The sequence below is a fragment of the Periophthalmus magnuspinnatus genome, chromosome 3 (assembly GCF_009829125.3).
Source record: "Periophthalmus magnuspinnatus isolate fPerMag1 chromosome 3, fPerMag1.2.pri, whole genome shotgun sequence".
In the NCBI taxonomy this organism is placed as follows: Eukaryota; Metazoa; Chordata; class Actinopteri; order Gobiiformes; family Gobiidae; genus Periophthalmus; species Periophthalmus magnuspinnatus.
Window position 1 is genome coordinate 32408095 of NC_047128.1, and position 13025 is coordinate 32421119.

General features: G+C 36.5%; 2 protein-coding genes across 2 annotated transcripts in view; both read left to right on the forward strand.

Annotated features, from left to right (window-relative positions):
* Positions 1-6297, forward strand: part of galnt2 (UDP-N-acetyl-alpha-D-galactosamine:polypeptide N-acetylgalactosaminyltransferase 2) — a 32537-nt gene extending 26240 nt beyond the window's left edge. The window contains exons 11-16 of the mRNA XM_033987980.2: positions 732-858; positions 2442-2534; positions 2949-3032; positions 3156-3282; positions 3619-3738; positions 3814-6297. Coding sequence (XP_033843871.1) covers positions 732-858; positions 2442-2534; positions 2949-3032; positions 3156-3282; positions 3619-3738; positions 3814-3969 — 707 coding nt within the window. The 3' untranslated portion in view covers positions 3970-6297. The remainder of the gene's footprint in view (positions 1-731; positions 859-2441; positions 2535-2948; positions 3033-3155; positions 3283-3618; positions 3739-3813) is intronic.
* A 935-nt stretch (positions 6298-7232) lies between these two features.
* smyd2a (SET and MYND domain containing 2a) lies at positions 7233-12996 on the forward strand. The gene is made up of 12 exons (XM_033989369.2): positions 7233-7486; positions 8503-8566; positions 8947-9057; positions 9144-9204; positions 9720-9847; positions 9919-9986; positions 10492-10594; positions 10693-10803; positions 10893-11013; positions 11127-11301; positions 11367-11475; positions 11542-12996. Exons 1-12 carry the CDS (start codon positions 7320-7322, stop codon positions 11623-11625), a joined length of 1302 nt encoding a protein of 433 aa, XP_033845260.1. The 5' UTR covers positions 7233-7319; the 3' UTR covers positions 11626-12996.
* The last annotated feature ends 29 nt before the right edge of the window (positions 12997-13025 follow it).

A 13025-nucleotide genomic window follows, 5' to 3' on the forward strand; every position in this document is an offset into this window, starting at 1 on the left:
CAGAGCATAGAAAGAGATAAACTCAAATGACATTTAAATGGCGATAATGAGGTTTGTGGTTTCCGGGAAAATAAGTGATAATAGCACAGCAATAGCGTAACTGTCTGCTTAATGTTTTTGTTTTTATGCATTTTGGGAATTCTTGTCAATATACAGATGATTCAATGATTCAAAATAGCTCCGTGCTGCACTCGACATTGGGATTTCAAATTGGCTATGTACCTATACCGAAACAAATATCTGAAAATGGGGATGTCGCAATTTTAAAATTTAGTGTTACAATTATTGTGAGTAGAAACATCCTAATTATATGATTATGATTATTAACGATTGTTGACATAATGATATATTGAAAATAACATAGAAGAATTGTAATCCATTAAGGAAAGATTTCACTATTTTGTGAGCAGCGTTATGAAACAAACTCCAAACCTATGACATAAACCGTAAGATAAATAAGCCCTTAGATATGCTTTTGAATAGAGGGCATTAAAATCTTCACTTTTATTATTTTCTAGTTTATATTGTCACCTGAATAATGATAATTATGAATTTACTAAATACCGGTAATCTATGCGTTCTTTGGTGGAGAGTATAATAATATTCATAGGCCTTGGATTAGCAGTAGACGATATTCTCCTGGATACAAAAAATAGTTTCTACTCATCTTTGCGACACATTAAACTCAGAAAAAGGAACAGATAATAAGTGTAGTTTTGTGATCGTTTCAGAGATCTCATTTCGAGTGTGGCAGTGCGGCGGTAGCCTGGAGATCATCCCCTGCAGTAGAGTGGGACATGTCTTCAGGAAACAGCATCCGTACACGTTTCCAGGAGGCAGTGGCACTGTGTTTGCAAGGTAATGTCAACATCTAATGTAAACACGCACAAAGGAGACAAAAGGTTGTTACGAATCAACCTTAACGTTTTAACCATTAGTGTGTGTACGTAAGGCTTCAATATCACATGCTGCCTCATTATAATAATACAAACTAGTGACGCACAGTTCTATCACAAATTACCAAAAGTAATTTCAGTAGGTAACTTGGTTATCAGTACAGAAAATTGGTCTAGTCAGTCCCTTTAAATGTGCCTTACAAATAAATAGTTACATTTTACATTAGTATTATTATTATTACAACAATTTATTCTGTTTCTGTTTCCATTTTTATGTAACAAAGTTGTCAACGTTCCTAAAAAATTGTCCTGTTTTGTGTATTTGACGTTACTAGCTAAATTGCAGTAATGAACAAATTGTGTCTGAAGACTGATTCAGAACATACATTAGTAATTTGTTGTTGCTCTGAGATTTGTTAAATGATTCCGGCAAAACAGAGCCAATTGAAAAGCAATTAGACCGCAAAATCAGGGCGATGGATGTTTCTGCAGATTTACGACGTGTAATCACAAGCATAAAACATGGGAGGATTGGAAACTGTGCTTTGAAATACGTAACCACCACCCTGGATCTATGCCCAGCGAAACCCGTGCTCCAAATTAAGGCATTACAATAGATCTTCAGACAGAATATCTATGGGAGTCTCTAATCTAAGAGAGAAATGAATATGTGTTTTATAAGCATGAGTGAAATAAATGCACTTTGTACACTGACAGTTTCACTTTTAGTCAGTTTGCTTGTCAGTGTAAAGGAAGATTCACTCCCTAGGGCTGTTGGCAGAAACCCCAGGGAGCGACGAGATGGCAGTGTTCTGCCTCGATGCTTTGTGTAATAATTCTTCTGGGAGCTAAACTTTGAAACTTTTGATAGTTACCTTAAAGATCTTCAAGGATCTGTGTAATCTTTCATGTCACACTCGGTTGTTGTATAGTAAACTGGGTTCTTGTCGGAGGCGGGTTAGATTTACTTGACTTTCTTTTTGGAATATTTGAACTTCTGAGTAATGTACTACTTGAGTAATGTGTTTTACAGTGTAACACTCTTTACTTGAGTAAAAAATATTCTGCTCTTCCCAATGAGTTTACAAGTGACAAGCTTTATGTTGACAATTTTAAATCATTTGAACATGCATCTTCAAATATAATTTACATTTTTACATTTTTCAAATGATCAGATTCTGTGCATTATTTAATGTTTTGTCCTTCCAATAATATTAACTCCAAATTCCAATGTTGTCACATGTCCAGACAGTTACTCCGCTTTCTTTGCCCACTACTTTGTACTTGAGAATTATTATTTTAAAGTAATGTTATTCTTCATTGACAGACTACTTTCTCTACCCACCTCTGTAATTCCAAAATCTTCCAAATCAATTTCAGGATGTCCTGTGCGCTTTGTACTCGTTTGTAACCAGTAGTTTTAATATCACACCACATCTCAACCTTGCAACGGTTAATTATTATAAACAGTGTACTGTCACAGTATCATCATGGGAAAACTTTTACTATTGAAACCAATTAATGGGTTTTTGTTACTTCTGTCAGGAACACGAGAAGAGCTGCTGAGGTGTGGATGGATGAATTTAAAAACTTCTACTATGCTGCTGTTCCCTCTGCCAGAAATGTTCCCTATGGAAAGTAAGCATCACCACATTTCCTTACTAAACTAAAACACATCATTTATAAATAGGGAATTGGTATCTAGTATATTGCAGGTTTACATTCAATCATTACCCCTCAGTGTATCAGTGACTACCAACTAATCATATTAAATTAATTGTTATTTTATAGAGGATACAGTGAAAGGGCCATCTCAGTTTGTGCACATCTCCCTCTAGTGTCAGGCATAAATAATACATGTTTGCAATTATTTTCTTTAGCTTTTTAACAATACTATGATAATTATTACTATCCACAGGTTTCTGAATTATTCAAAATCAATTAATTATTAAAAAAAAAATTGATATCTTTCGAATGGTGAAAAGTCCTCAAAATGTCACATATAAAAGGAAGCTGAAACGCATGAATAAATAATACATTTCTGTCTCGTAGCATACAGAGTCGCCTGGAGATGAAAAAGAGACTGGGCTGCAAACCCTTTAAGTGGTACCTTGAGAATGTCTACCCTGAACTACGGTAAGAATTTTCCAACATCACAACCCGTTCACTGATAAAGCACTGAATTACATTGTATTTCTGCCATTTTTTTCTTAAACACTGGGGTCAGTTGATTGTATATTGTTTTTTTTGTTTTTTTAGGGTCCCAGATCATCAAGACATTGCTTTTGGAGCGTTGCAGCAGGGAGGAAACTGTCTGGACACTCTCGGTCATTTTGCAGACGGAGTTGTTGGTGTTTATGAGTGCCACAACGCAGGTGGCAATCAGGTAAACCCATTTCACCAACTCGCTCATCCCATTACATGGCTGGTGACTTTTTGACACCACAATTTCAGTTATATTTAAACAAAAAGTATATGCCTTAATTTACTATTTACTATTCAAGCTCAGTCCAATAAAAACTAAGACAAAACCAAAACTAAATGAAGATCTTGAACTAATAAAATAAAATCACCCTTTTAAAAATTGATATTGCATTAACTAATATTGTGATGAAAACCTGAAAACCAACTCTGTGTTGTTGTATTTCATATATTTTATTTATATCTGTTTATTTTGTAGTTTTACTAAGACCTAACATTTTCCCATGTACTTATTGTTCAGGAATGGGCTCTGACCAAGGACAAGTCTGTCAAGCATATGGACCTGTGTCTTACTGTGGTGGACAGAACTGCAGGCTCCTTAATCAAGCTGCAGGGATGTCGAGAGAATGACAGTCGACAGGTAACACCTAAATCAATTTAAACCAAAATTTTAATCATTGTTGATAATAATAATAATTGTTTATTCTTTGTCTAGAAATGGGAGCAGATTGAGTCAAATTCGAAGCTTCGTCATGTAGGCAGTAACCTGTGCTTGGACAGCCGCAGTGCCAGGATGGGAGGACTCACTGTGGAGGTCTGCGGGCCCAGCCTCAACCAACAGTGGAAGTTCACTCTGAATTTACAATCGTAGGGGCGGACAGAATTATAGATTTTACAGGGAAAACTGGACAGTGATGCCAGCAGACGAAAGAGGGATAAAGACTCGAACTGTTGACTCTTTCACCTCCTCGGGGGTGGGACTGAGGTAGAGCCAACCCCCCCAAAGGGCCACCCAGGAGCCCACAGGAGGACTGATTATGGGATCATGGATAAAAAGAGCTGTGGAAGACAGTGATGTGGACAATGGAGATGCTTGCCATCCAAACTACATACCTCAGTGTCTTCATAGGTGGTTGAAAAGAAAATTATGAGTAAATATTTTGTTTTTACTTTTTTCAAGAAATGAGGTTTTTACTTTATTATTATTTCATGTTAGTACAAAGTGTTTTTTTCTAATTTCAGACATTTAGGGTTTTTTATTTTTATAATTCCTCTTACATCTGTTCATGTACTATACTACAATACTTCTTCAGGTCACACAAAAAAGTGCAAAATGGGCTGCAAAGTGGAATTTGGCTTGGTTCTTTGTTCTTTACATAATTATGAACAGTGTTCCTCTGCAGGTGTGTGTTGGCGGCCCTCAGTGTGGGCCCAAAGTCGGTACGGGACACAGTGTCCGGATTTAAAACTGCTTTTGTTTTTCTTAGATTTCTGTCTGTGGCACTGGCTGCTACAGTAACATAATTTCATCATTGTATTTCTGTATAAGTGTAGGCAATCAATAATCACCTTAATATCAGTTCATAATATAACCGTAAGGACTAAAAAATCATGATCATGATTATTTTAAAAGTAAAATTAATATGTACTCTAAAAAAGTAAACCTTTTTGTTTCATCTGGCCATTTATGTCCCGTTAATAACATAACTTTACCTTTCAGTAAATTTGATTTTGGAAAGCTGGCCAATGACAGTGTGAATGAAAGAAAAAAAGATTTCTGTTGTTTGGTCATGGTGTCACTGATCGTGAATAATGGTAAAAAACTTTGTTTCTTGTCACAAACCTTAACACTAATTTTATATCATGACATGACATCCCTATTTAAAAGACAAAATCTGTTTTGTTTGATCCCTTGTACTAAAGACAAAACCAAACTAAAAATGGGTGGTGTGGGATTCAATGAAGTTGCAAGCACTGACTGAAGTTTTTACATAACTTGACATAATTTGTTAAATGTACTTAAGAATAGTTGTACCATGATTTCGATTCCTCAGCTGCTCTCGTCGTTGCTTGTCTCAGTGACTCAGTGATAATGTAAAGAGGAGGACAGGAGTATTTGGTTGCACAGTAAAGCGTTGCTTTCTGCAGCTTACAGTATAAACTCTGTAATGTCAGCATGCATTTCTTTTTTAAATGCATGTTTCTACCCCATGTGTTTCCATCGTTCCTGCTTGATGAGCCTTCTGTTTGCAAACTGTATCAAACATGGTTTAACTGTCTGCTTCCAATCCTTTTGTTTGCACAAACGGTTGCTGAGTTATACATTCAGTTGCACACTTTTTTGGGCAGACAGATGTGTTTACCAACAGCATAGTGCCATTTTATGAGTAGGCCTGTTTGACATTACTTTAATTGTGTCTTACTTTAGCTTTGCAGCAAAACAACACCTGTACATTGTTTTACTTCACTAAACGGTTTTTGAACAGGGCTAAGCCCAATACTGACGAGGACAGCTGGTCATGTTTGTAGCTGTCTGATGGCTCAGGTTGGCCAGTGTTTCACTTCCTTTCACCCAGGTCTTTTGTAAACAGAGTGTCCCAAATGGAGAATCTGATTGGACAGCCTATCCTGTGACTTGATAGGTGTGCTGTGCTATGGTCAGTAGCCGTAGTGACACTGATTTTGTGTGGGTCGTCAACAGCGGGAAAGGTACTTAAAACCGAAAACCTGTTACTGTCGGCTCATGTAATAAACTTCAGGCTGTGTCATTTCAGCAGTTAGATTAAATTTAGATGTGCTAATTTAAAGGCAGTAGCTTTTGTTTATTATGCTATTGGGTAATTAAGTCCTATTGGAAAACTGATGTCTTGGCAATCTTCACTGTGAAAAACAACTCCATAGTTTGATTTTTAATGTTCTTGGGAATATAAATGTGGGTTCAGGACTGTTCTTGAGGTGTAAAAAATGGGAAATAGCCTTGTTGTCATTCTTCACTTTAAGGAGATTCCTGATCATAAACATAGGCCACTATCCTCTGAGTAGCCATGGCAATACATTTTTCAATACATTTAAAGCCTTTTGTTTTGAAAAAGTCTTATCTAATTATGTTTTATTTAAAATGTACAAGAATGGTGACTGTAATGACTTACTGAGGGCCTCATTTTGATTCACTAATTAAATGTTTACGTCTTTTAAAAAATGTGCCAAAGTTTTCTCCCTTTTCTTTTGAGATCATCATTGTCAGATACACCGGGTCTCCTGCAAAACAAAGAGCCCCTAAGAGCCACTAATGGCTCTAAACCTGTAACAGTGAACAAACAGACCTTCATCAATGGCAGAAATACATTTTGTGTATGGAAGCATCTTTATTTCTACTGGTTTCAACTTGCGTTTTTTTGTTTGTTTTCCTGATTTTACATTTACATGTTTTATGTATTTTTAAAATTAAGATGAAGGGAGTTGTCCGAACAAATTAACCATTCATTGTCCAACTCCAACTTCCACTTTCAATTATCAAAGGACTACTCAACCATCTATAAATTCTCAGAAAATTATTGAGTCAATATAATCTTGAGGAAATCATGTAGCCTAGGCAAAATGGAGGGAAGGAAATTAAACTAATGCATTTAAGAGATGAGGCCTTGTTTCTGGTGTCTAACCTAAATAGATCTCACGTGTATATTTTTGTAGATACCCACATGATGTGTGTACATTATGTACATATAAACACTGTGTACTCAGCTGCAGTTTCTAGTTTTGTTGTCACATTGTACAGCGCTTCTGATTGTTTCATGTTTTATAGAAACTGCAGAAATGCAACTTTGAAAAAAGATTAACTTAAATAAATGCATTTATATTAAAAACTCTGTCATCTCTCATACCCCATAACATACTCTATTTTGTTCCCTTGTTGCATTCAAGTCTGCATTTTAGACATTAATTAACAGTAGATCTATGACACGAATCAACTTATTTATTTGCCAGTATATTAAGGGAGCTTAAGTGTTAAGTTGATTAAGTGGACCTGATTAGCCCTAAATATACCGTGGTGTTCATGTCCTATCCAGCAGGGGGCGGTATACGACAGCGACGCGCACCTTCAGTGAGGAAGTAGCCTGACCATAAGCTCATTCTGCGCTCAGCTCAGGCTCGCGCTCAGGCTCAGAGGATCAGGGGGCTCTCGGGGGTCTGAACGACAGAGAAACGGTACAATCCGTGACGATGGAGGGAATAGAGGGGACCGAGAGGTTTGACAGCCCGGGAAAGGGCAGAGGCCTGCGGGCACTGCGACACTTTGCCGTGGGTGAGCTGGTCTTCGCGTGCCCTGCCTACTCTTACGTGTTGACAGTGAATGAGAGGGGAGCACATTGTGAACACTGTTTCACCAGGTATTGTACTCTCTCTTTGAATAATTTCACCAATATCTGACTCTAAATAACACGTTAAATCGGACTCTGCTTGGCCATGTTCCTGCCTGATTTGTGTCATGTGGACTAAATGGGTCATTGCAGCCTCAGAGCTCACCACACTGCAGCATTTGTTCTGCTGGTTTGCTGGAAAAAGTTCAGCTTAAATGACATATTACATACCAGGTTCTGTGTTAGTGGACCCATAAAAGTATTTTTTTTCTGCATAATTCACCCTACTTGATATCACTGATTGTTTTTATCTAGTATCTTCATAACATCAACATTACAGCACACAGTTAACTATTGGGTGATTAGGACATATATAACATGTCTTTGTGTATAGGCCTTGATCTGAATACGTTTGAGTTTAGAAATATGCAGCTCATCATTTTAAAACCTTGTGCAATACAATGCTGATAAATTGGACTAAGCCATATACATTTTGATTTGGCTTGTTGTCTCCTTTTGTCTTGTACTATGATCATATACATTCACTGATGCTTAAATGTGTGCGTCCACGTGTCTGCCCTGTGCCCAGTGGGTTTGTAGAGCAGTGAAAGGTTAGGGTCCTAAAAATAGTCATCCATGTGTCCGAGAAAAGGGGTGCCAAAATATCAGGGGAACAAGGAGCCTGAGGACTGTATGCATTCAAGCACTTTATGTCCTACATTGTTGTCTGTGTAATCAGTCACCCAGGTCTGATCCATAGCAAAAGACGAAGTTTAAATCTGTCAACTGGATAAATCGTTGTAGGGGTGAAGACGTTTCGCTGCTCATCCAAGCCGCTTCTTCAGTGCAGTGTCCACTAGCAATCTGACCAGAACTGAAGAAGCGGCTTGAATGAGCAGCGACAACAATTTATTTAGTTGACAGATTTAAACTTTGTCTTTTTCTGTCCTAAGTTGTTGCCACTTTTCTTATTGTTTCCGATCTAAAGGCAGTTTTAATGGTTGATTCTAAATTACATGTAATACAAACTATCATTGTTATCACAGGAGAGAGGACCTTTCCAAGTGTGGGAAATGCAAACAAGCATTTTACTGCAATGTTGACTGCCAGGTAATTTCTTATTGACAATTAATTATCTGTAATCGCCACAGAAATATAGTAGCCTCGAGCTGTAGGAATGGTATTTTTATATATGCTCTTAGCCCTGAGAAATATCTTAAAGTAATGTTTTTGTTAAAGTTGTCACCCCTTAAACATATTCCACCAAGTTTTTTTGAGCATTTAGTAGTGGATGAAAAATATCAAGGCTGTTGCTATGACAATGCAGTCCATCCACCCGCTCCCTAGTTTTGGGTGTATATCACATCAAACACCCAAAATACTACTGAAAGGCTCTGTGGTGGAAATATTCAAATACCTAAAGTAGGTTTTTACTATAATTACTACGTTATTATATTTGGTGTCCATTGGTATTTGTATTATTTCTATAGAGAGGTGATTGGCCATTGCATAAAATGGAGTGTGTTGCCATGTGTGCCTATGGTGAAAACTGGTGCCCATCAGAAACCGTTCGATTAGTAGCAAGAATAATCCAAAAACAGGTATGTAATTAAAAGTCTACATACATACATGCATATATACATGAAAGAGAGATGTTACAGTAATGATATTGTTGGTTGATTTGCAGAAAGGTACAACAGAGCCCACTCCTTCAGAAAGGGTCCTCCTATTGAAGGAGTTTGAATCCCGTAAGTCTACACACTATATTGTGTATGTGTTGTTAAAAATGCATGCAGTTTATTTTTGTTAACGTGGACTTGTCTGTCGAAACTGTGTATCTAAAAATAGCTTTTGCTGTAGCCTCCAGTCCTGATTCTGTCCCTTACAGTTACTCCAATTCACAGTGGGAGACGAATCCCAATTGCCTGCATGCTGTAATTTTATTTCATATTCATTACTTTAAAACTCTGTGCCCTAGAAGAATTGTTTTAAATACATCCAGTTAAGAAAATGAAATGACATGAACAACTTCTTTCAAATCCCCCATCAGTGATTAGATTGGTGTGTTTAATTCTTAAATTAGTCTGAACAAATGTCATCAATGTTGTCAGTTTTCTATGGCCACACCTGTTGTGGAACAATGTGTGAGCAGCTGCTGACCACTGCCACCTGTCTGCAATATGAGTGACAATGACATATGCTTTTGATTAGTCTGTATTTGTGTAAACATTTCAAAATAAAATACTTTGTGATGTCTCCTCAGATTTAGACAAAATGGACAGTGAGAAAGATGAGATGAACCAGGCAGACATTGCAGCGTTGCAGCATTTTTATTCCAAACACCTTCATGATCTCCCTGGTGAACAGGCGCTCATTGAGCTCTTTGCACAGGTAAATGTTTTATTTTTGGGTCTCACATTAAACTATACTAGTAAATTATTATACACATTTTTCAATTTCAGGTTAATTGTAATGGTTTTACAATAGAAGATGAGGAACTCTCACATCTGGGATCAGCTGTTTTTCCTGAGTAAGTTCTTTGACATGACATAATTTTTCTTACTATAAGCTTATTGACAGCTAATAGATTAATGTAGTTTGTACTGATGTAAAATAACAAAAATAGTGCAGTACTATTACTATACACGCAGAACGTTTCAGACACTTACAAGCAATATGTAACTTGCTGGAAGATTTCTTGGAGAGTATATTTTTACCTATGTTAATCTCAAATGCTAAACATGATTATTTTTAACATTCAAAATTCAGCTGTTTTTTGTAAGATGCAGTTACCGGTAGTTCTCTAAATCCCAGCACCAGCTGAAAAAAACCATTGGGTTAGTTTGATATTTAACCAGTTAATGCATATTTCCTTTTGAGTTTACATTTGTTTATATTAGTGACCAGATAGTCTGTGTCACATGACTTGCACATGACTTTTACTTAACACATTTTTGTACAACTAAGGAACTCCTGTGTTATGTCCCACCATCTAATAAAAATAAAATGTATATCCTATTTATTCTTTGTTACAGTGTAGCACTTATGAATCACAGCTGTAGTCCTAATGTCATAGTCACCTATAAAGGCACTGTGGCTGAGGTTCGGGCAGTGAAGGAGATAAACCCTGGAGATGAGGTAAAAAATTGACCACCTGCATTTTGTGGATTTAAGTTAAACTTTTCACAAAAGCACTACTGCAATTCACCATATTACATATTTAATTTTCTCTACAGATATTTAACAGTTACATAGACCTGCTCTATCCGACAGAGGACCGTAAAGAGAGGTTATTAGACTCTTACTTCTTCACATGTGAATGTACGGAGTGCACCACCAAGTCAAAAGTATGGTTTAAATATTGATACTATCATAACATAAATGTTTTATGTCAATATTCTGCTTATGGAGGTATTCATGTTTTGCCTTTGTGAAGGACAAAGCCAAAATGGCCATCAGAAAGTTGAGCACACGACCAGAGCCGCAGGAAATTCAATCTATGGTCCACTATGCAAAGAATGTCATTGAGGAGTTCAGGAGAGCTAAGCACTACAAGAATATCCTTTTTTTTTGTAATGAGAGATGTTGTGTAATTTAAGTCAGTTTTGTCTGACCACACACTTTTAGCTTTTTAGACTGATCTGATGTGTTTTCTTTAACTCTTTGGCACCTCCGAGTGAGCTACTCGAGATGTGTGAACTCAGCTTGGAAAAGATGGGGGCCATATTTGCAGATACCAATGTGTACATGCTGCACATGATGTATCAGGCAATGGGAGTGTGTCTCTACATGCAGGACTGGGATGGAGCTATGAGCTATGGAGAGAAGATTGTTCACCCATACAGGTAAAACAATGGGTAAAAAGTTAAATGTGTGCACAGAATCTTACCTAGAATATTTGTATTCATAGTGTGCATTATCCTGCCTACTCCCTTAATGTGGCATCTATGTATCTCAAATTGGGACGTCTTTATTTGGGACTGGAAAAGAAATCTCAGGGAGTAAAAGCTTTGAAAAAGGTACACAAGTTGCCATTTTGTTTATGGTTAAATTACATTATGTAAATTATTATGTTTTCTTTTTAGGCACTGGCCATTATGGAAGTTGCTCATGGTAAAGATCATCATTATGTAGCTGAGGTCAAACGGGAAATTAAGGAGCAAAAATGATGGAGAAGTCATGGGGCATGAATGAACACTGGCTTTAAATACAAAATGGAAGCGGCTGCATGGCATGCATACCTCTGCTTTAACACCCACTCTACACATCTACAATTTTGTCTTAATAAATTTGAATCAATTTTTAAGGGTGTGAAAAAGAGCGCCTTTGCTTCATTGTGTATTCTATCTCAAACTTTTAATTTGATTAAAAGTAAAAAACGGCACCCCAAAAATATTTTGTTACATAAATCTCACTCTTGTATCTGTTTTAAATGATGGACGTTCCGAAGCCCCTCTAGAAAATAGGCAGATTATGCTCTGTCAAGTCAATGCTCTGATGCAACCAATAATGGGGGAATATGAAGTGTTTTGTGGGGAAGCTGTTTTTGTACACAGCTCCCAATTTTCCAAATTTGTTTTGACAATTTTCTGGTTTGAATTTCAACTGAAAAAAGTCAGCATCATGTACAAAGTAGCAACCAACCGAGCAAAGCTTGTGTAGAGAAAACCCAGTGCCAGTTGTCACTGACGTTTGTCTTACAGTACTGTTTGTTGCCTGTGTTGTATTTATTACATGTCAATTTGTTATTACATTGATAGTCTTGAGTTATTGTTAAATGGGCCCCAGTTTTGCCACTGGAATGGAATCAACTGTTTGTCTTTTTACTGTATTAATATTGGGTGCTGATATTTAAACAATTTCATCAAAAGAATAGCTTTGTGAGTACTCATGCTCAAAGGGCAAAGCACAGTAGCTTTTGTCTGTCTCATGGAAAGTCTTGTTTCTGAAATTCTTTCATTTCTGGGAATGGGATTTTTTTTTTTATTATTTGTTGTATGATAGATACAAATGTATAGCTGACTGAATGTATTATTATTATTTTTTTATATATAGATATATAGATAAATACACTTTAAAAGAATCTCCAAAATTATCAAAATTAGAAACCAAATCTCCCTTTAAACAATTTTTTCATTTAAACTAATTTGAAAAAAGAACACGCTAATCCCTGTATTAGGATCGTACAGATGTTTCTGAAACTTTATATCAAACATTCGTACAAAATCTTACCAATGGTAATTAGTAGCTGCATGAACTGCAATGAATTAATATGCTGTCCCTAATGAAATATGCACTACAGCAATGCAGAGTATATGATCAGTGTTGTGTGTTTTATTGTAGCATCATACACTGCATGCCTTACAACTTTGAAAAGGGTTCTCCAAAACATTGAGCAGACTGATTTTTTTTTTTCTTTTGTAATTGTTGATAAATTCCAGCAAACTTGTTATCAGGCATGAATGTTTGTTTAGGTTGGTTGCAATCCTTTAATTTGTCTGTTTTCTTGTTGATTAATTCAATAAAACACATAAATCTTACCCATTAAAGTGTCCCATAGCATGAGGTT

Coding starts and splice junctions, on each gene's coding strand:
- smyd2a (XM_033989369.2), top strand. CDS start 7,320: ATGGAGGGAATAGAGGGGACCGAGAGGTTTGACAGCCCGGGAAAGGGC. Junction 10,595..10,692: donor AGATAAACCCTGGAGATGAG/GTAAAAAATTGA, acceptor TTTTCTCTACAG/ATATTTAACAGTTACATAGA. Junction 11,014..11,126: donor GAGAGCTAAGCACTACAAGA/ATATCCTTTTTT, acceptor ACTCTTTGGCAC/CTCCGAGTGAGCTACTCGAG.